General features: G+C 50.5%; 2 protein-coding genes across 2 annotated transcripts in view; one reads left to right on the top strand and one right to left on the bottom strand.

Annotated features, from left to right (window-relative positions):
- The window catches only part of LOC132386157 (sorting nexin-11-like), a gene marked incomplete at its 5' end in the record, with an annotated part of 81,454 nt that overhangs the window by 38,547 nt on the left and 19,161 nt on the right, over positions 1-23,746 (bottom strand). The gene's annotated exons all lie outside the window — the stretch shown is intronic.
- LOC132386159 (10 kDa heat shock protein, mitochondrial-like) lies at positions 12,980-13,504 on the top strand. Its single transcript, XM_059958449.1, has one exon. It carries the CDS (start codon positions 13,064-13,066, stop codon positions 13,370-13,372), a length of 309 nt encoding a protein of 102 aa, XP_059814432.1. The 5' UTR covers positions 12,980-13,063; the 3' UTR covers positions 13,373-13,504.

Genomic DNA, 23,746 nt, shown 5'->3' with positions numbered 1-23,746 from the left:
AACCACACTCTGACTAAAGTAATTTCTCCACATCTCTGTTCTAAATGGACGTCCTTCAATCCTGAAGTCGTGCCCTCTTGACCTAGACTTCCCTCCCATGGGAAATAACTTTGCCATATCTGATCTGTTCAGAATCAGAATCAGGTTCATTATCACCAGCATGTGACTTGAAATTTGTTAACTCAGCAGCAGCAATTCAATTCCATACATAATCTAGCAGAGAAAAGAAAAAAAATAAATAAACTTAAATTAACAATTTAATCAATTAAAGTAAACCTATTACGTATATTGAATAGATTTCAAAAAAAATGTGCAAAAACAGAAATACTGTATATTAAAAAGAAGTGAGGTAGTGTACATGGGTTCAATGTCCATTTAGGAGTCAGATGGCAGAGGGGAAGAAGCTGTTTCTGAATCGTTGAGTGTGTGTCTTCAGGCTCCTGTACCTCCTCCCCGATGGCAGAGGGGAAGAAGCTGTTCCTGAATCACTGAGTGTGTGCCTTCAGGCTCCTGTACCTCCTCCCTGATGGCAGAGGGGAAGAAGCTGTTCCTGAATCGTTGAGTGTGTGCCTTCAGGCTCCTGTACCTCCTCCCTGATGGCAGAGGGGAAAAAGCTGTTCCTGAATCGTTGAGTGTGTCTCTTCAGGCTCCTGTACCTCATCCCTGATGGCAGAGGGGAAGAAGCTGTTCCTGAAACACTGAGTGTGGGTCTTCAGGCTCCTGTACCTCCTCCCTGATGGCAGAGGGGAAGAAGCTGATCCTGAATCGTTGAGTGTGGGTCTTCAGGCTCCTGTACCTCCTCCCTGATGGCAGAGGGGAAGAAGCTGTTCCTGAATCGTTGAGTGTGTGCCTTCAGGCTCCTGTACCTCCTCCCTGATGGCAGAGGGGAAGAAGCTGTTCCTGAATCACTGAGTGTGGGTCTTCAGGCTCCTGTACCTCCTCCCTGATGGCAGAGGGGAAGAAGCTGTTCCTGAATCGTTGAGTGTGTGCCTTCAGGCTCCTGTACCTCCTCCCTGATGGCAGAGGGGAAGAAGCTGTTCCTGAATCACTGAGTGTGGGTCTTCAGGCTCCTGTACCTCTTCCCTGATGGCAGAGGGGAAGAAGCTGTTCCTGAATCGTTGAGTGCGGGTCTTCAGGCTCCTGTACCTCCTCCCTGATGGCAGAGGGGAAGAAGCTGTTCCTGAATTGCTGAGTGTGTGCCTTCAGGCTCCTGTACCTCCTCCCTGATGGTAGAGGGGAAGAAGCTGTTCCTGAATCGTTGAGTGTGTGTCTTCAGGCTCCTGTACCTCCTCCCTGATGGTAACAGTGAGAAAAGGGCATGTCCTGGATGCTGGAGATCCTTAATAATGGACGCTGCCTTTCTGAGACACCGCTTCCTGAAGATGTCCTGGGTACTTTGTAGGCTAGTACCCAAGCGGTAGCTGACTAGATTTACGACCCCCTGCAGCTTTTTCCGATCTGTGCAGCAGCCCCCCCATACCAGGCGGTGATGCAGTCTGTCAGAATGCTCTCCACAGTACATCTACAGAAATTTTTGAGTGTATTTGTTGACATGGCAGATCTCTTCAAAATCCTAATAAAGTACTCGATGGGCTGAACGGCCTAATTCAGCTCCTATGTGGCAATGGTCTATGGTCTAAAATTTCCCTGCCCCTACGTCTCTCTGTTCTCTCCCGAGGAACTGGTCACTCTCTGTGCAAGCATGCTGTGCTTTTAAGTTTCCAAAAGCACTTGTCCAGGTCACGTCCCACCTAACATTCCGTGGCGCCCCCCCCCCCAACCAGGTGACCCAGATCTTTTCAACATCCTATTTTTGTTTAAATGCTATTTAACCCCCCCTCCCCCCCCCCGCGATTTAACCCCAACCTAATGACGGGAGAATTTACAACAAGACGGGTTAACCTGTCGACTGGTCTGTGGGAGAAAACTGGTGAAGTCACTCAGTCGCTGGGAGAGTGTACAAGCTCCTCCCAGGCGGCAGAGGGAACTGAATTCTGATCGTTGATCGCTGGCTCTACAACAGCATCACACTAGACGTTACGTTGTTGAGGCCTGCGCTGGTCTTGGTCAACTTTGGATATTGAGTCGAGATACACAAGCCTGGTCAGTACGATACGGAGAGCGAGCTGTTGCCCGTGTAGCGGGCTCCCCCCTCTCCAACCCAAAGGAACAGCAGAGGCTGATACCAGGAGTTGCTGGTCAGCGTTGAACTCAACGTAGGGCTGCCTTAGGCACACCAGCTCCGGATTTTCCCCTCAGGGTTCACTCCCGAAGCCCCCCCCGTGAGTGGGTGTAGCCGCAAGACAGCGGGAGGTTTGAGATCAGAGTTTTCCTTCTGGATGAGCTGACGAGCCCCGTCTGCCCGGAGCAACAGGTTTTAAGGCGCCAGTGACCCGCCTTTGCCCCTTCTCCTGTCAGTAGAAACGGTCCCGTCGGGCTGAGTAGCCAAGCCACAGGTGAAGGCCGGGAGCTGGACTTGGTTGTCAGAGGCTGTTTGAGTCACATGCCATTGGGGGCATTTGACAGGTAGTGGGAGCTTGATCCCAATACTTTCTCCAGCTATGACAAACACGCTTAAAATTATCCAATTTCCCCACAAAACTTGCAAGTCTCGCACGTCCCCTGATGACCTGCCAGCCAGGGAGTGCTCTGGAGTAATAAGAGCACAGCAGGATATCAATTCAAACAAGAACCAGGTGTCAGTTCTTAGCACGAACTGTAAACCACAAGCAGTAAAGGGAAGTTATGATGGAAGTACACACACGTCACCCTATAAAGCCCTGAGATTCACTGTTTTGTGTTAACCTCGCGCACCACAAGTGCCTTTACTGTGTCGTGCTGTATTCTGTCTGGGTTGCCCCCAAACTGATGGCAAGAATATCGATTTCTCCTTCCAGTTTCCTCCCCCTGCCCCCTTCTTCTAATCTCTATTCTAGCTTCCTACCTCACCCTGGGTCCCTTTCTCCTCTCCGATCAGATCCCGCCTCCCCCCAGCCCTTTACTTTTCCCACCCAGCTGGCTTCACCCATCATCTTCCACCTCTCCTCCATCCTCTTCCCCATCCCTTCCCAGTCCCGAAGAAGGAACTCGGCCCGAAACGTCGACCGTTTATTCCAATCTGTAGATGCTGCCTGACCTGGGAGGGGGGGTCTGTGCGTGCGCCCATGCACGTTCACTCCGGGTTTCCAACATCCGCAGAATCTCTTGTGTACAAGAACAGGAAATGCTGGAAACACTCAGCAGGTTGGGCAGCGTCGGAGTGGAGAGGAAACAGAGGTAGGGTTTCAGGCCACTGGCCCTGCCCCTGCCTGAAACGTTGACTGCGCTTCCCACATTTTCTACCTCAGTTATTGAGGCGAAGAAAACACTGAGATGCAACTTGTGCAATGACTAAAGCTATCACGGTGTCCACATCAATTCCAGGTCTGTGTTGCACTTAAGAAGAAAGAGAGACGTTGAGTCCCTCAAGCCCCAGGCCATCAGACTCCTCAATACCCAGAGCCTGGACTGACACCTTACTGCCCTATTGTCCTGTTCATTATTTATTGTATTGCCTGCACTGTTTTGTGCACTTTATACAGTCCTGGGTCGGTCTGTAGTCTAGTGCAGTTCTCTCTGTGTTGTTTTTTTACGTAGTTCAGTCTAGTTTTTGTACTGTGTCATGCAACACCATGGTCCTGAAAAACGTCGTCTTGTTTTTACTGTGCACTGTACCAGCAGTTATGGTCGAAATGACAATAAAAGTGACTTGACTTGACTTGAACACAAAACACTACAGCACAGTACAGACCCCTCTGGTCTCCTTTTAACCTACTCCGATCTAACCCTTCCCTGCTACACAGCCCTTCATTTTTCTATCACGCATCTTAACGCTATTTACGCTCGCAGTCCTGTATTCCTTCACAGCCATCGGCAAAAAGAATATTTCTCAGTCCATTTTGCCGCCCACCGTCTACAGCCCTTTTGGGAAGACCAGACAACATCGGAGCAGAATTAGACCGCTCAGCCATCCACTCAACTCTGCCATTCCTTCAAGGCTCGCTTATTGCCCCTCTCTACCCCCATTCTCCGGCCTTCTCCCCGTAGCCTCTGACATCCTGACTAATCCAAAAGCCTACCAGCCAACGCTTTAAATAGACCCAATGACGGCCCACACAGCCGTCTGTGGCAATGAATTCCACAGATCCACCACCCTCCAGCTAGATAAATTCCTCCTCATCTCTGTTCTAAAGGGCTGTCCTTCCATTCTGAGACTGTACTCTGGCTCCAGTCTCTCCTCACTAGAGGAAACATCCTCTCCACATCCACTCTATCTGTGTCCTCTGGTCCTAGACTCCCCCACTATAGGAAACATCCTCTCCACATCCAGTCTATCTGTGTCCTCTGGTCCTAGACTCCCCCCCACTATGGGAAACATCCTCTCCACATCCACTCCATCTGGGCCTTTCAAAATTCGATAGAGAGATCCCTCCCTCTCTCTGCGAAACTCTAGCCAGCACAGGCCCAGAGCCATCAAACGCACCTCTCGCATTAACCCTTTCAATCCCCGGGATCATTCTCGCGCCGCCGGTTTACCCGCTCCACTTTATGAGAACAAACGTTATTCTGATATTACCCCGAGCAGGATTTGAAGTTCAAACTAAATTCATTATCCAAGTACGTATATGTCACCATATACTACCCTGAGATTTACTTTTATTTATTTGCTCTCTTTGCCCTCGAGGGAGTCTTGATCATGAGCGGGCCGAAACTCCTGAAGACAGGTGGCAGATCAACTGATGACCCCACTGGAGAGTAAACTTCTTAGTCCATGTGTATTTTCAATTCAATTCCACTACATATTTAATTTATTTTTTTAAATATATATTACTTACTGTAAATGATAGTATTTTCCAATTACTTTTATGTATTGCAATGTACTGCTGCGGCAGAACAGCCGATCTCACAACGCGTGCCAGTGGTAGTAAACCCAATTCTGGTTTTCCCGCTGTTATTCACAGCAGAGCAGAGAAATGTGACAGATTCGGTGAAAAACCAGATACAGAGGCTGACAGACCGAAAGACCGACTGTGCAAGCACATAATAAATCAATAAAAACCGAAAGAAGGCGACGGTGTTCAGTTCTGGTCACCTCACTACAGTTGGGATGTGGTTGCTATAGAGAGAGCGCAGAGGAGGCGTTGCCCGGATTGGGGAGCGGACCTTATGAGAATAGGTTGTGAGAAATGAGCTTTTTCTCCTCGGAGCGACGGAGGTGACCTGATAGAGGTGTGTAAAATGATGAGAGGCATCAATCGTGTGGATAGTCAGAGGCTTTTCCCCAGTGCTGGAATGGCCAGCATAATTTTAAGCTGCTTGGAAGTAGGTACTGAGGGGACGTCAAGAGTAAGCTTTTCCACGCAGAGAGTGGTGGGTGGTGGAATGCACTGCCGGCGGCAGTCCAATAGGGACTTCTCAGAGCCTCTTAGACAGGTACACGGAGCTCAGAAAAATAGAGGGCTTTGCAGTAGGGTAATTCTGGGCAGTTTCTAGAGTAGGTCACATGGTCAGCACAATATTGTGGGCCGAAGGGCCTGTAATGTGCTGTAGATTTCTATGTTCTATAAATAGATAGGTAGATGAATGAAGGAAACAATGTTAAATAGATAGATAAATTGAACTAAACTGAGAACGGGAATTGCAGAATGCCGAACAATGAATCCACGGGACATTAAGGAGCTTCGCTTCAACGTTAACTAATGCTCTGTCGCTTTAGCGACGAAGTCTCGCCCAGGGCACTGCTCGGCCGGGCTGGCTGAAGCTTTGCACCCATGATACGCTTGCTTACCAGGGGCATTTCCTCATTCCAGGTGGCGCCCACTTCCCTTCGACGCCAGGCCTCCCGCGGGGCCAGTGGCGAGCAGCAGTGGCCGGGTCGTCAGACAGCTCCTCAGACGAGATTCCAGCCGCAGGCCCTGCCGGACAGCCGACCGTGGACACTCAGCACAGACTAAAGTGGGTTAAGAAGGAGGAGTTGCCCCCGCAGTCAGGCCCCAGCTGTCCATCTTACACAGGTGGGTGGTGCTTTGTAACTACCTTGATGTACTTAATGCAGGCACACCCGCTGTAGGATCCACATCCACTCTATCTGTGTCCTCTGGTCCCAGACTCCTCCACTACAGGAAACATCCTCTCCACATCCACTCTATCTGTGCCCTCTGGTCCTAGACACCCCCACTAGAGGAAACATCCTCTCCACATCCACTCTATCTGTGTCCTCTGGTCCTAGACTCCCCCACTAGCGGAAACATCCTCTCCACATCCACTCTATCTGTGTCCTCTGGTCCTAGACTCCCCCACTATAGGAAACATCCTCTGCACATCCACTCTATCTGTGTCCTCTGGTCCCAGACTCCCCCACTACAGGAAACATCCACTCCACATCCACTCTATCTGTGTCCTCTGGTCCTAGACTCACCCACTATAGGAAACATCCTCTCCACATCCACTCTATCTGTGTCCTCTGGTCCTAGACTCCCCCACTAGCGGAAACATCCTCTCCACATCCACTCTATCTGTGTCCTCTGGTCCTAGACTCCCCACTGTAGGAAACATCCTCTCCACATCCACTCTATCTGTGTCCTCTGGTCCTAGACTCCCCCACTATAGGAAACATCCTCTCCACACCCACTCTATCGGTGTCCTCTGGTCCTAGACTCCCCCCACTATAGGAAACATCCTCTCCACATCCACTCTATCTGTGTCCTCTGGTCCTAGACTCCCCCACTATAGGAAACATCCTCTCCACATCCACTCTATCTGTGTCCTCTGGTCCTAGACTCCCCCACTATAGGAAACATCCTCTGCACATCCACTCTATCTGTCCTCTGGTCCAAGACTCCCCCCACTATAGGAAACATCCTCTCCACATCCACTCTATCTGTGTCCTCTGGTCCTAGACTCCCCCACTATAGGAAACATCCTCTCCACACCCACTCTATCGGTGTCCTCTGGCCCTAGACTCCCCCCACTATAGGAAACGTCCTCTCCACATCCACTCTATCTGTGTCCTCTGGTCCTAGACTCCCCCACAATAGAAAACATCCTCTCCACGTTCACTCTGTGTCCTCTGGTCCTAGACTCCCCCACTATAGGAAACATCCTCTCCACATCCACTCTATCTGTGCCCTCTGGTCCTAGACACCCCCACTAGAGGAAACACCCTCTCCACATCCACTCTATCTGTGTCCTCTGGTCCTAGACTCCCCCACTAGCAGAAACATCCTCTCCACATCCACTCTATCTGTGTCCTCTGGTCCTAGACTCCCCCACTATAGGAAACATCCTCTGCACATCCACTCTATCTGTGTCCTCTGGTCCTAGACTCCCCCACAATAGAAAACATCCTCTCCACGTTCACTCTGTGTCCTCTGGTCCTAGACTCCCCCACTATAGGAAACATCCTCTCCACATCCACTCTATCTGTGCCCTCTGCTCCTAGACTCCCCCACTAGAGGAAACACTCTCTCCACATCCACTCTATCTGTGTCCTCCGGTCCTAGACTCCCCCACTGTAGGAAACATCCTCTCCACATCCACTCTATCTGTGTCCTCTGGTCCTAGACTCCCCCACTGTAGGAAACATCCTCTCCACATCCATTCTATCTGTGTCCTCTGGTCCTAGACTCACCACTGTAGGAAACATCCTCTCCACATCCACTCTATCTTGCCCTCTGGTCCTACACTCCTCCACTATAGGAAACATCCTCTCCACATCCACTCTATCTGTGTCCTCTGGTCCTAGACTCCCACCACGATAGGAAACATCCTCTCCAGATCCACTCTATCTGTGTCCTCTGGTCCTAGACTCCCCCACAATAGAAAACATCCTCTCCACGTTCACTCTGTGTACTCTGGTCCTAGACTCCCCCACTATAGGAAACATCCTCTCCACATCCACTCTATCTGTGCCCTCTGCTCCTAGACTCCCCCACTATAGGAAACATCCTCTCCACATCCACTCTATCTGTGCCCTCAGGTCCCAGACTCCCCCACTACAGGAAACATCCTCTCCACATCCACTCTATCTGTGTCCTCTGGTCCTAGACTCCCCCACTACAGGAAACATCCTCTCCACATCCACTCTATCTGTGTCCTCTGGTCCTAGACTCCCCCACTATAGGAAACATCCTCTGCACATCCACTCTATCTGTGTCCTCTGGTCCTACACTCCTCCACTATAGGAAACATCCTCTCCACATCCACTCTATCTGTGTCCTCTGGTCCTAGACTCCCCCCACGATAGGAAACATCCTCTCCAGATCCACTCTATCTGTGTCCTCTGGTCCTAGACTCCCCCACAATAGAAAACATCCTCTCCACGTTCACTCTGTGTCCTCTGGTCCTAAACTCCCCCACTATAGGAAACATCCTCTCCACATTCACTCTATCTGTGTCCCCTGGTCCTAGACTCCCCCACTATAGGAAACTTCCTCTCCACATCCACTCTATGTCCTCTGGTCCTAGACTCCCCCCACTATAGGAAAGATCCTCTCCACATCTGCTCTATCTGTGTCCTCTGGTCCTAGACTCCTCACTAGGAAACATCCTCTCCACATCCACTCTATCTGTGTTCTCTGGTCCTAGACTCCCTAAGTATAGGAAACATCCTCTCCACATCCACTCTGTGTCCTCTGGTCCTAGACTCCTCCACTATAGGGAACATCCTCTCCACATCCACTCTACCTGTGTCCTCTGGTCCTAGATTCCCCCCACTACAGGAAACATCCCCTCCACATCCACTCTATCTGTGTCCTCTGGTCCTAGACTCCCCCACTATAGGAAACATCCTCTGCACATCCACTCTATCTGTGTCCTCTGGTCCTAGACTCCCCCACAATAGAAAACATCCTCTCCACGTTCACTCTGTGTCCTCTGGTCCTAGACTCCCCCACTATAGGAAACATCCTCTCCACATCCACTCTATCTGTGCCCTCTGCTCCTAGACTCCCCCACTATAGGAAACATCCTCTCCACATCCACTCTATCTGTGCCCTCTGGTCCTAGACACCCCCACTAGAGGAAACACCCTCTCCACATCCACTCTATCTGTGTCCTACGGTCCTAGACTCCCCCACTAGCGGAAACATCCTCTCCACATCCACTCTATCTGTGTCCTCTGGTCCTAGACTCCCCCACTATAGGAAACATCCTCTGCAAATCCACTCTATCTGTGTCCTCTGGTCCAAGACTCCCCCACTACAGGAAACATCCTCTCCACATCCACTCTATCTGTGTCCTCTGGTCCTAGACTCCCCCACTAGCGGAAACATCCTCTCCACATCCACTCTATCTGTGTCCTCTGGTCCTAGACTCCCCCACTGTAGGAAACATCCTCTCCACATCCGTTCTATCTGTGTCCTCTGGTCCTAGACTCCCCACTGTAGGAAACATCCTCTCCACATCCACTCTATCTTGCCCTCTGGTCCTACACTCCTCCACTATAGGAAACATCCTCTCCACATCCACTCTATCTGTGTCCTCTGGTCCTAGACTCCCACCACGATAGGAAACATCCTCTCCAGATCCACTCTATCTGTGTCCTCTGGTCCTAGACTCTCCCACAATAGAAAACATCCTCTCCACGTTCACTCTGTGTCCTCTGGTCCTAGACTCCCCCACTATAGGAAACATCCTCTCCACATCCACTCTATCTGTGCCCTCTGCTCCTAGACTCCCCCACTGTAGGAAACATCCTCTCCACATCCACTCTATCTGTGCCCTCTGGTCCCAGACTCCCCCACTACAGGAAACATCCTCTCCACATCCACTCTATCTGTGTCCTCTGGTCCTAGACTCCCCCACTACAGGAAACATCCTCTCCACATCCACTCTATCTGTGTCCTCTGGTCCTAGACTCCCCCACTATAGGAAACATCCTCTGCACATCCACTCTATCTGTGTCCTCTGGTCCTACACTCCTCCACTATAGGAAACATCCTCTCCACATCCACTCTATCTGTGTCCTCTGGTCCTAGACTCCCCCCACGATAGGAAACATCCTCTCCAGATCCACTCTATCTGTGTCCTCTGGTCCTAGACTCCCCCACAATAGAAAACATCCTCTCCACGTTCACTCTGTGTCCTCTGGTCCTAAACTCCCCCACTATAGGAAACATCCTCTCCACATTCACTCTATCTGTGTCCCCTGGTCCTAGACTCCCCCACTATAGGAAACTTCCTCTCCACATCCACTCTATGTCCTCTGGTCCTAGACTCCCCCCACTATAGGAAACATCCTCTCCACATCTGCTCTATCTGTGTCCTCTGGTCCTAGACTCCTCACTAGGAAACATCCTCTCCACATCCACTCTATCTGTGTTCTCTGGTCCTAGACTCCCCCAGTATAGGAAACATCCTCTCCACATCCACTCTGTGTCCTCTGGTCCTAGACTCCTCCACTATAGGGAACATCCTCTCTACATCCACTCTATCTGTGTCCTCTGGTCCTAGATTCCCCCCACTACAGGAAACATCCCCTCCACATCCACTCTATCTGTGTCCTCTGGTCCTAGACTCCCCCACTACAGGAAACATCCACTCCACATCCACTCTATCTGTGTCCTCTGGTCCTAGACTCCTCCACTATAGGAAACATCCTCTCCACATCCACTCTATCTGTGTCATCTGGTCCTAGACCCCCCACTATAGGAAACATCCTCTCCACATCCACTCTATCTGTGTCCTCTGGTCCTAGACTCCCCCACTATAGGGAACATCCTCTCCACATCCACTCTATCTGTGTCCTCTGGTCCTAGACTCCTCCACTATAGGAAACATCCTCTCCACATCCACTCTATCTGTGGTCCTAGACTCCCCCACTATAGGAAACATCCTCTCCACATCCACTCTATCTGTGTCCTCTGGTCCTAGACTCCCCCACTATAGGAACCATCCTCTCCACATCCACTCTATCTGTGTCCTCTGGTCCTAGACTCCCCCACTATAGGAAACATCCTCTCCACATCCACTCTATCTGTGGCCTCTGGTCCTAGACTCCCCCACTATAGGAAACATCCTCTCCACATCCACTCTAACTCTGCCCTCTGGTCCTAAACTCCCCCACTATAGGAAACATCCTCTCCACATCCACTCTGTCTGTGCCCTCTGGTCCTAGACTCCCCCACTATAGGAAACATCCTCTCCACACCCACTCTATCGGTGTCCTCTGGCCCTAGACTCCCCCCACTATAGGAAACGTCCTCTCCACATCCACTCTATCTGTGTCCTCTGGTCCTAGACTCCCCCACAATAGAAAACATCCTCTCCACGTTCACTCTGTGTCCTCTGGTCCTAGACTCCCCCACTATAGGAAACATCCTCTCCACATCCACTCTATCTGTGTCCTCTGGTCCAATACTCCCCCACTATAAGAAACATCCTCTCCACATCCACTCTATCTGTGTGCTCTGGTCCTAGACTCCCCCACTATAGGAAACATCCTCTCCACATCCACTCTATCTGTGTCCTCTGGTCCTAGACTCCCCCACTATCGGAAACATCCTCTCCACATCCACTCTATCTGTGTCCTCTGGTCCTAGACTCCCCTACTATCGGAAACATCCTCTCCACATCCACTCTATCTGTGCCCTCTGGTCCTAGACTCCCCCAGTATAGGAAACATCCTCTCCACATCCACTCTCTGTGTCCTCTGGTCCTAGACTCCCCCCACTGTAGGAAACATCCTCTCCACATCCACTCTCTCTGTGTCCTCTGGTCCTAGACTCCCCACTATAGGAAACATCCTCTCCACATCCACTCTATCTGTGTCCTCTGGTCCTAGACTCCCCCACTATGGGAAACATCCGCTCCACATCCACTCCGTCTGTGTCCTCTGGTCCTAGACTCCCCCACTATAGGAAACTTCCTCTACACATCCGCTCTATCTGTGTCCTCTGGTCCTAGACTCTCCCAATATAGGAAACATCCTCTACACATCCACTCTATCTGTGTCCTCTGGTCGTAGATTCCCCCACTACAGGAAACATCCTCATCACATCCACTCTATCTGTGTCCTCTGGTCCTAGACTCCCCCACTATCGGAAACATCCTCTCCACATCCACTCTATCTGTGTCCTCTGGACCTAGACTCCCCACTATCGGAAACATCCTCTCCACATCCACTCTATCTGTGCCCTCTGGTCCTAGACTCCCCACTATCGGAAACATCCTCTCCACATCCACTCTATCTGTGCCCTCTGGTCCTAGACTCCCCCACTATAGGAAACATCCTCTCCACATCCACTCTATCAAGGCCTTTCATTATTTGATCGGTTTCAATGAGATCCCCCTCTCCTCCTCATAAACTCCAGTGAGTACAGGCCCAGAGCCATCAAATGCTCCTCATACATTAACCCTTCCAATCCCGGGATCATTCTCGTGAATCTCCTCTGGACCGTCTCCAATGCCAGCATGTATTTTTGTGGATAAGGGGCCCGAAGCAGAACTGCGGTACTCCCAGCTGTGGTCTGACTAGTGCCTTACAAGGCCTCTGAGGGATGTCGTTGTGTTACTTAGCTCCTGTGGGCGGACAGCAGGAGTATTTGGGGGTGGGGGGGGAGTCCACGGGTGTTTGAGTGAGAAAGGGGTACAGGGAGATCAGTGGCAGGTTGAATTGGGTTCAGAGAGCTGAGAGAGGCTCAATGCCCTCCTTCAGTGCTGTGAAAAATGTACAAAAGAATCAAATTCAGGCTTAATATCGTGAAATCTGTTGTTCTGCTGCGGCAGTACAGGGGAATACATAATAAAGACTAAATTACAGCATGAACCATATACAGTGGGCTGATGATAGAGCAGGAATGGCTAATGTTTCTGGGAGCAATTCGGAAAGCGCAGGATAGTCACATCCCTAAGATGAAGAGGTTTTCAAAACGGACGATGAGCCAGCCGCAGCTGACGGGAGAAGACAAGGAAAATATAAAAGCAAAAGTTAATGCAGCAAAAATTAGTACAAGTTAGGCTGCGGAGAGGAGGTTGCAGACAAGCTGTGTGATTTACAGAGCTTGCTCGAAGAGAAAGAGTAGAAATGGCAGGTCAAGCATTTAAAAGGTTCCTTCCCCTCTTTGACCGTGTTCTGGTGGAAAAAGTTGCAGCAGAAACCATGATGAAAGGTGGCATTATGATTCCAGAAAAGTCTCAGGGAAAAGTTTTGCAAGCAACAGTGGTAGCAGTTGGACCAGGGAGTCGAGTAAAGAATGGAGATGTACAGCCAGTTAGCATAAAAGTTGGTGAAACCGTTCTACTCCCTGAATATGGAGGAACTAAAGTGGTTTTAGAAGATAAGGATTACTTCTTGTTCAGGGATGGAGATATTCTTGGAAAATACACAGAATAGACATTGGATGTTGCTGTCAGTTTCATGAACTGACTGTTCCGTGAACTAGTCTTTTTGTTCCAGTCTGTAAATAATTTTGTTTTGAACTTTGGTACAGTACAATAAAATCAACAGTAAACCTGAAAAAAAAAATTAGTAGAAGTTAGGGGACTGGGAGGTTTTTAAAAAACCAACAGAAAGCCATAGGGAGGGAAGAGATGAAATAGTGAAGGTAAGCTAGCCGATAATATCGAAGAGGATAGTAAAAGTCTTTTCAGATGTAGAACATAGAAGTGGGTCCAATTCTGCTCCTAAGTCTTGTGGGATGTGGAAGAAACCCGGGAGAACCCATGCAATCAGGGAGAAAGTGCAAAGACCACACGGGCAACATCACCCCACCCCCACCAACACTACGTGCGCATCACCAAAGCGGCACTTCCTCTACGTTGCCAGGTGGACAAAGTCACCCAGGAGGAGGGGTCTCTTTAAATGAGACAGTGCAGGCGTCACACTGAGAACCCTTTCGGAGGAAACAGTCCTACCCGACCCCGCACTACACGGCATTCTGTCTGTTGAAGGTTCAGGACAATTCCATATTTGCAATGCATCTACAACGCTTTCTTTGAACCACACCACAACCTTCACAGCTCCTGCTTTGCACCTGCGCTACAGACACCCGAGTGACACCCGCAAATAGTGAATTTAAATCAACATGGTCAGGTCCATCCAGTTACACTGTGGTTCACAGCTCTTAGGAACCCATCGTTCAGGGCTGCACTTTAAATTTCATCTACCGTCCATATTCAGATCTGAAGATTGGTGGCTCTAGTCAGTTGTCGAAGTTAACCCCTAAAAACACCCTAAAAATGTACAATCAGTCTATGTATCGGACAGTCACTTGCACACTGTGTTTTATATAATTTACGAAGCAATTCTACACAGGTATGCATCGCTTAACATCCACGATACTTTCCGTGAAATCGGACATTATGTGAACACCATATTATGTACTCATGCAGACCTATACAGAGTAGCACCAACCTCGATATCGTTGTCTGGTTCTGCTTTCTCTTTAAGCTTTTCGAACAAGCTCCGTGCCTTAGCAGTGATCGTCAGCGTGCTGAGAGAGATTACCTTTTGTGTTTGGTCCTCAATCCACGTCATTCGCAATTTCTCCATATCCAATATAGGTCCCTCTCGCATTTTCGGGCAATAGCATTCACTGGTTTTCCACCTTCATATTGTTTAACAACCTTTTGTTTCACTTCCAAATCAATACTTTCCCTTTGCCTTTTGCTGCTGCTACCACGGGGAGTGGTTTTGCTGCGTTTGGGAGCCATGATGCACTTTACTGTCATATTTTCCAAAGAAAATTACACAGAGAGCTAATGCTACTACACTCAAGAGACGCGCAATATTCAAGATTGGTCACATCCGCTACGTCACGTTCTCCGATCAGGACTACGCACGTGTATGCGATTGGACGTTGTCCAAATGGACATTAAGTGGCGCGCACCTGCAATATTATTATATTGATGACTTTTATATAATGTATATTTATTGTTTTTTTTAAATAATGTCCTTTATGCTTATTGTGTGTATTTTTTTTTAAATGCTGCAACAGATTGGGAGTAATAATTCATTTTGCTCTCGTGTTCCAAAGAGTGACAGCAATGCTGAATGTTCCCCTTTGAGCAACACACACAAAATGCAGGAGGAACCCAGCAGCTCAGGCAGCAGCTAGGGAAAAGAACAAGGAGCTGACATTTCGGGCCAAGACCCTTCGCCGGGACGCCTCCGTTCCTCGGTCCTGATGAAGACAATGAATCCAGCGTACGGGACACAAAATGCTGGAGGAACCGAGAAGGTCCGGCAGCATCTAGGGAGAGGAATTACTCCATCTTTTCCAGTTCTGATGAAGGGTTTCGGCCGGAAACGCCGTCTATTTTTTTCATTTCCACAGATGCTGCCTGACCTGCTGAGTTCCTCCAGTATTTTACGTGTGTGTGTATTGCTCTGGATTTCCAGCACCCCCAGAATCTCTTGTGCCTCTGTGATCGGCCTCAGTGTCTTACGCGGGCACAAATGAAAATGAACAGCACAGCAGAGAGGGGAGTGGAAGTGAATGCACGAAACCGGCACGAGAAGTCGACTCTCCGCACTTCTCCACAGGCGATGCCCGACCCGCTGAGTGCCTCCTGCACTCTGCACGTGTAGCTCCGGGCTTCCAGCCAGCACCTGCGGGATCTCCCGCGTCGGTCAAATCTTCGACCCAAGAACGGGGCTGCGGGCAGGTGACTGGAGCTGCCGGGCGGCTGCGGGACCTGCTGGGCCGCTGCAAGGCAAGTTGCGGATTTCATACGCGAACGCGCGGGGCTGCTATCTGACGACAGTGTTGGGCTTGTCTGTCCCCAGCACCACTGGATCTGAGAGGACAGCAGGAGATGCCTGGAACATCGCACGGAAGCGCCTGGAATAGGGCAGGAAGATTCAAGGCAGAGAGGGACACTCACGACTACACCTATCAGTCTTACAAAGGTACGACTTCCCATTTAGGGAGATGCACGGCAAAATCGGGCTGTACCTCCTGAGGAGCTCAGCAGCGATGGATGGGAATAAACAGTCCATGTCTCAGACCGAGACAATTCCACAGAAGCTGCTGGGTTCCTCTGGCGTTTTGGCAGTAATCAGAAATATCGTAATTGCAGATCCTGGAGGTAATAGACACCTCCAACAACCCGCAAAAAATGGTGGAGGGACTCGGCAGGTCAGGCAGCATCTATGGGGGGAGCTGAACAAGCGACGACGTCCCAACAAAGGGTCTCGGCCAAAAAGACAGATCTTTATGCTGCCCGACCTGCTGAATTACCTCCAGCACACTGAATGTTCTCAATAAACGTTAACCTCGGGCTTGATGGTAGGTCCGAAGTTAACATGTAAAGTCCGAAAAAACATTGTGGATTCGGCCCAGTCCATCACGGGTAAAGCCCTCCCAACCATTTCAGCACATCGACATGAAACGCTGCCGCAGGAAAGCAGCCTCCATCATCAGGGACCCCCACCAGCCAGGTCATGCACTCTTCCCACCTCAGGAAGGTGGTACAGGAGCCTCAGGACCCACTACCACGTTCAGGGACAGGTATTACCCCTCAACCATCAGGAAGGAGGTACAGGAGCCTCAGGACCCACACCACCAGGTTCAGGAACAGTTATTACCCCTCAACCACCAGGAAGGAGGTACAGGAGTCCTAGGACCCACACCACCAGGTTCAGGAACAGTTATTACCCCTCAACCACCAGGAAGGAGGTACAGGAGCCTCAGGACCCACACCACCAGGATCAGCAACAGTTATTACCCCTCAACCATCAGGAAGGAGGTACAGGAGCCTCAGGTCCCACACCACCAGGTTCAGGAACAGTTATTACCCCTCAACCATCAGGAAGGAGGTACAGGAGCCTCAGGACCCACACCACCAGGTTCAGGGACAGTTATTACCCTCTCAACCACTGGGTTCTAGAACCAGAGGGGATAACTTCACTCACCGAACTGTTCCCACAACCCAAGGACACACATTCCTGGGACTCTTCCTCTCGGGATTTACGAGAGCGGGACAAACAATCCGGAAGCAGCATAGGGTGAGGGGGTGGGGCGAGGGGTGCTGAGGGGCTGTGGAGAGGTGCGGGTGTTAATGATGGTGGGGTGGATTAAATGGGCGGGCGCTGACGGCTGGGGGAAGCGACATGTTTTCTGAGTCTGAGAAGATCCGTAACTAGCAGGGCTTCCAGTGAGACTAGTTTGGAGAGCCTCTTCTGATTGGTGTGGCATAGAATGAGCCCTCACGCCCTCCTTTTTTTTGTGGTAAATCGTACACGGAGCAGTCTCCCGATGCCAGAGGTGGGGTGGTCCTGACTGACGAGCAGTCCGTCCTTCTGCTTTCCGTCCAAATCGGTCTAGCGGTGGTTCCAAGGGCAGGTCGAGCTCCTGCACAGTGGGAAAAGCTTATCGACACTTACACGTCAAGGAACTGGGCGGCAGAGTTGATGGCTTTGCGGCCACGCTTGAGGACGACACGAAGACAGGCGGAGGGACAGGAAGTGCTGAGGGGGCAGTGAGTCTGCAGACGGACTCAGACAGGTTGGGAGAATGGGGCAAAGCAGTGGCAGGTTCGGGAAGAGTACGGTCACGCAGTTTGGTTGAAGCAATAAAGGTGCAGACAACTTTCTAAACAGGGAGAAAATTCAGAAATTAGAGGCGCGGAGGGACTTGGGAGGCCCTTGGTCAGGACTCCCTTAAGTTTAACTTGCAGGTTCAATGCCCATTCAGGAATCTGATGGCAGAGGGGAAGAAGCTGTTCCTGAATCGTTGAGTGTGTGTCTTCAGGCTCCTGTACCTCCTTCCTGATGGCAGAGGGGAAGAAGCTGTTCCTGAATCATTGAGTGTGTGTCTTCAGGCTCCTGTACCTCCTCCCTGATGGCAGAGGGGAAGAAGCTGTTCCTGAATCGCTGAGTGTGTGTCTTCAGGCTCCTGTACCTCCTCCCTGATGGCAGAGGGGAAGAAGTTGTTCCTGAATGGTTGAGTGTGTGCCTTCAGGCTCCTGTACCTCCTCCCTGATGGCAGAGGGGAAGAAGCTGTTCCTGAATCGTTGAGTGTGTGTCTTCAGGCTCCTGTACCTCCTCCCTGATGGCAGAGGGGAAGAAGCTGTTCCTGAATCGTTGAGTGTATACAAGGACATAACGCTGAGAATTTATGAGGCACTGGTGAGACCGCACTTGGATAGGGCCCCTTATCTAAGAAAGAACAAGCTGACATTGGAAACAGTCCTGAGGAAGTTTATGAGAATACTTGCAGGAAGGAAAGGGTTAATGCCTGCAGTGAGTCTGATGATTCTGGGCCAGTACTCGCTGAACTTTAGAAGGATGGGGGGGTGTGGGGGGGAATCTCATTGAATAGTGAAAGGTCTCGATAGAGTGGATGTGGAGAGGATGTTTCCTGTAGTGGGGGAGTCTAGGACCAGACGACACAGATAGAGTGGATGTGGAGAGGATGTTTCCTATAGTGGGGGAGTCTAGGACCAGAGGACACAGATAGAGTGGGTGTAGAGGATGTTTCCTATAGTGGGGGAGTCTAGGACCAGAGGACACAGATAGAGTGGATGTGGAGAGGATGTTTCCTATAGTGGGGGAGTCTAGGACAAGAGGACACAGATAGAGTGGATGTGGAGAGGATGTTTCCTGTAGTGGGGGAGTCTAGGACCAGAGGACACAGATAGAGTGGATGTGGAGAGGATGTTTCCTGTAGTGGGGGAGTCTGGGACCAGAGGACACAGATGGAGTGGATGTGGAGAGGATGTTTCCTATGGGGGAGTCTAGGACCAGAGGACACAGATAGAGTGGATGTGGAGAGGATGTTTCCTATAGTGGGGGAGTCTGGGACCAGAGGACACAGATAGAGTGGATGTGGAGAGGATGTTTCCTATAGTGGGGGAGTCCAGGACCAGAGGACACAGCCTCAGGACAAAGGGGCGCCCATTTAGAACAGGGATGAGGAGAAATTCCTTCGGCCAGCGGGTGGTGAAACTGTGAAATCCATCACCCCAGACAGCTTACGGTCTGATTGCAAAGACAAAATCAATAGAAAGAGAGCTGACTGGCTTCTCTAAACCTCTCGGCTGAAGTGTCAGAGACACAAGGCGGAAGACGTCAGCGATCGGAAAGTAGGGATTGGAGGAGGGGAATAGAGAATGCAATTTGCCTTTGCTAGAGTGCCCTCGTTATCCGCTCTAATCAGATAACAAACTGATAGCAGAGGGCGGTGGGGTTCAAGTATCAGCTTTTAAAGATATTAACTGCAGTCACAGCACTCCTACGACTTTTCCCGACGGTGCTTTTCTCCTGGTTATAAATTGTTTTTTTGTGTGTTGTTGTGTGTGTAAAGAGGTATAATTTCTGCTTAGTGGCCCATTTCTGAATCCTTTCTCCCTCCGCTCGATCCCCCCGTCTCCATCTCCCAAGACAGGCTGTCTGCTGCCGGCTGGTATACTTTATAAGCCCGCTGACTCCCGCGTCCTCTTCCCAACCCTGTCGCTTGTGGAAGTGCCTTCTCTCAGTTCCTCTTCCCAGGATGAGGCTTAATATCGGAGAATGTCCTCTCTCCTCAGAGAAGGCACTACCGACCGTATCTCATCCACTCCCCGGATATTTGCCCTCACCCCATTTTCCTGCTGATATTGCCCGGGATGGAGTTCCTCTCGTCCTCGCCTACCACCCCACAAGCCCAGGTATCTAACACATCTTACCCCAGCAACTTCCCCCACCTTCAGCGGGATCTTACCACCAGACTCATCCCCGTGTCTCTGCTTTCCACAGGGATTCGCTCGCTCCATGATTCCCTCCCCCCCACCCAAATACTCCCAGGAGGCGAGCCCACACTTCACCCGACAATCCACCTACCGCTTCTGCAGACCTCCTCTGCAAGACCTGGCGTAGTTTCAGCAACCCACGGCCCCGCCTGCAACAGGCAGGGCTTCCCAGTGGCCGACCGCTTTAATTCCCTAAATGCAGCTCTATAAAACTCTGGTTAGGCCACACTTGGAGTACTGTGTCCAGTTCTGGTCGCCTCACTACAGGAAGGATGTGGAAGCATTGGAAAGGGTACAGAGGAGATTTACCAGGATGCTGCCTGGTTTACAGAGTATGGATTATGATCGGAGATTTAGGGAGCTCGGGCTTTACTCTCCGGAGAGAAGGAGGATGAGAGGAGACATGATAGAGGTGTACAAGATATTAAGAGGAATAGACAGAGTGGACAGCCAGCACCTCTTCCCCAGGGCACCACTGCTCAGTTCAAGAGGACATGGCTTTAAGGTAAGGGGAGGGAAGTTCAAGGGGGATATTAGAGGAAGGTTTTTCACTCAGAGAGTGGTTGGTGCGTGGAATGCACTGCCTGAGTCGGTGGTGGAGGCAGATACACTGGTGAAGTTTAAGAGACTACCAGACAGGTATATGGAGGAATTTAAGGTGGGGAGTTATATGGGAGGCAGGGTTTGAGGGTCAGCACTGTGCTGTACCTTTCTATGTTCTACTCCGACACGTCGGCCCGTGACCTCCTCTGCTGGCACGATGCGGACCCCCCCCCCCACCCCACCACCACTTCAACCTCCTTTCTTTTTCTATCCCAACTCCCCTCTCATCCTTCTCACCTCCCTCTGGTGCTTCCTGGGTCCACTCTCCTCCCCTACCAGATTCCTTCCTTCGTCAGCCCTTTACCTTTCCCAGCTTCTCGCTTAACCCACACCTAGACTCCACCCATCACCTTCTTATTCTGGCCTCTTCCCCCCCCCCCCCCACCCCCCTTCCCTTCCAGTCCTGATGAAGGGTCTCAGACTGTTCTTTCGTCTCCGTAGACGCTGCCTGGCTCGCTGAGGCCCTCCAGCGTTGTGTGTGTGTGTGTGTCTTGCTTTGGATTTCCAGCAATGGCAGAATCTCTCCTGTTTGTTGTATCTCATGGTTTGTTTACAAGATTCAATATTGTTCAATTGGTTTCAATTTAATTTTATTTATATATATTTACAATTTTATATATTTATATAAAATTATATATATATATATATAAATATATATGTGTGTAAAATTACAATTTGAACTTTATTATTAGGTACGGCTGGCATAAAACAACAAATTTCATGGCCTACGCTAGCGATATTAAAGTTGGTTGTGATTTGTCTATTTTTGACATAAAACGAGCCAGCATTGATCCCGAAGCCTGCCGTGTGGAACAGACCTTTCAAAAGGCACACACGAGGAAATCTGCAGATGCTGGAAATTCAAGCAACACACACAAAATACTGGTGGAACTCAGCAGGCCAGGCAGCATCGATAGGGAGAAGCACTGTCGAAGGGTCTCTGCCCGAAACGTCGACAGTGCTTCTTCCTATAGATGCTGCCTGGCCTGCTGCGTTCCACCGGCACTTTGTGTGTGTGTTACTTCTAAAAGGCACATTTAGTTCCGCAAATGAGTCCTGACTGCCCACGAGAGATTCTGCAGACGCTGGAAATCCAGACCGACGCGCAGGAGGTGCCGGAGGACCTCCAGCCAGTCCGGCCGCATTGACGGGAAGGAAGCAGCGGTTGATGTTCTGGTCCGAGGCCATTCAGCCCGAGATGCTGACAGTTTACCCTCCTCCGCAGATGCTGCCCGGCTTGCCGAGCTTTGTTTTAAGCGATCAATCGGTGAACTCATAAAAACAACTTGTTTCAAAAAAATGAGGTTCGAACCCACTGGGTGCTCACGGCCCCCTTTTCTACCTCCCCCTTCCCACAGACCAGCGGGAGTTTGTCTCGGACACGTCGGACACCTCATCCGATGAGGCCTCAGTGAAGCAGGACCCCACCAGTCAGGCTGCCGCTCAAGTCAAGCACGAAGAGCCCTTCTGTGGAGGTAAAATCGAACACCCCCCCCCCCCCACACCCCCAGTGGCAGAGCTTAGTCCCGACTATGGTATAGGGCTTTCAGTGTAATTACTGCAGGTGGGTGGGATGAGTATAGATAGAGGATTACAGAGACACGCTGGGCCCAGGACCTGTTTCTATGCTGCAGCCGTGTTCGTAGACCTCCACTGCTAACAGCCAGGCCCTTTGGCCCTTCCAGTCTGTTCTGACCGGTCTTCTGCCCTCAGACCACAGCCCTCCCTAACCTTAAACTTCTCTTAAAAGAGTTACAATAGAACCCTCGTCCACCACTTCAGCTGACAGTTTGGTCCACACTTGCACCACCCTCTCAGTCAGGGGTCCACGGACCCCTTGGTTGATGCTCTATGGCGTAGAAAAGAAGGGGAACGTCTGCCCCAGGTGAAGACATTTCCCCTCAAGTTCCCTTTGAACTTTTCACCTTTCACCCTTAACCCATGACCTCTAGTTCTAGCGGAGAAAGCCCCATCTATACCACTTATAATTTTGTACACCTCTGTCAAATCTCCCCCTCAGTCCTATTTGACCTTTCCCTACGAAAGGCTGGGGGGGACCCGGCTGGTAAGGACACTGCCCCAGAAGAAAGCGACGGCAAACCACTTCTGTGGAAAAATTTTCCAAGAGCAATCACGGTCGTGGAAAGACCGAGATCATCCACGTCATACGGCTCAGCGCATAAGAAACAAACGAGTGAGCTCAAGCAGGTCAGGCAGCATCTACGGAGAGGAATAATCGGTTGAGGTTTCCGGCAGAGTCCTGATTAAGGCTCCCTGTCCGAAACATCAACTGTTTATTCCTCTCCAGTGATACTGCAGGACCTGCCTAGCTCCTCCACCATTTTGCGTGCGTGTCACAGAATCCCCAGCATTAACAACCTCCACGTCTTGTGCCACTCTCTCTCTTCTAGGGGAGCAAACGCACACGCAAGCTCTTCAGCAGCTAGGGTCTCAACGCCCTTTACGAGGCTTGTACGAGCTGCCGGAAGAACCATCCCACGACCGATGCAGAGGGCAGATGTGGGATGATTCCACGTTCGAGGACAGAAACCAGTCCTGCAAAGGTATTCTCACGTAGCCAAGTTACGATGAGCGTTGTCTGTTTGTACCAGGTACCTACCTGCACTTAATAACGTGGCCACTGAGTGTAGCTTCATGGTCTTCTGCTGCTGCAGCCCGTCCGCTTCAAGGTTCGACCTGGCGTGCGTTCAGAGATTCTCACCGCTGTCATTGCGTGCGGTGTCAGCCAGCCATTACCCCTTGACCTCGCTCATCAACGAGGCATCTTCACCCACGGAACTGCTGCTCACTGGATTAAAAAAAAATTTTCGTTGCTTTTCACACCACTCTAAACTCTACAGATAGCTGTGCGTGAAAACCCCAGGAGATCAGCAGTTTCTGAGATACTCAAACCACCCCATCTGGCACCAACAATCTTTCCACGGCCAAAGTCTCTTAAGATCAACAGCTGAACCTCTTGACCATGCCTGCGTGCTTTTACACATAGAGTTGCTGCCTCACGATTGGCTGGTTTGATATTTGCATTAAAGAGTAGGTTTGCAAGTGACCGCTATATTTTACCAACGTGTGAGTAGACAGAATTTCAATCCTTACATAAGCAAACTGAAGCCCTTTGGCCGACCAACCATCCGCCATGTTCGGCTCCAATGTCCATAAAAATCCCTTTTCAGTCCCCGACTGATCTCACAGTTGGATATTACGTGGGAATGAAAACCTGATGGATCAGAATCAGGCTTGTAATCACTGAAGTGCACACCGCACGGAAGTCTGAGGCATATATAGATAGCCCGGGCGCCCAAGACTTTCGCACCATACTGTCTTTGTCAACGTGGAGTGGAGAGCAAGTTTGCAAATCTGGCGGGAGCAAAGATATTGGGAATGGTGAGGGTGGAGTGTCGGGGGAGGAGTGTGG

The sequence above is a fragment of the Hypanus sabinus genome, unplaced genomic scaffold (assembly GCF_030144855.1).
Source record: "Hypanus sabinus isolate sHypSab1 unplaced genomic scaffold, sHypSab1.hap1 scaffold_1038, whole genome shotgun sequence".
NCBI lineage: Eukaryota > Metazoa > Chordata > Chondrichthyes > Myliobatiformes > Dasyatidae > Hypanus > Hypanus sabinus.
The sequence above is the reverse complement of the archived record's forward strand: the minus strand, read 5'-3'. Positions and strand labels throughout refer to the sequence as shown.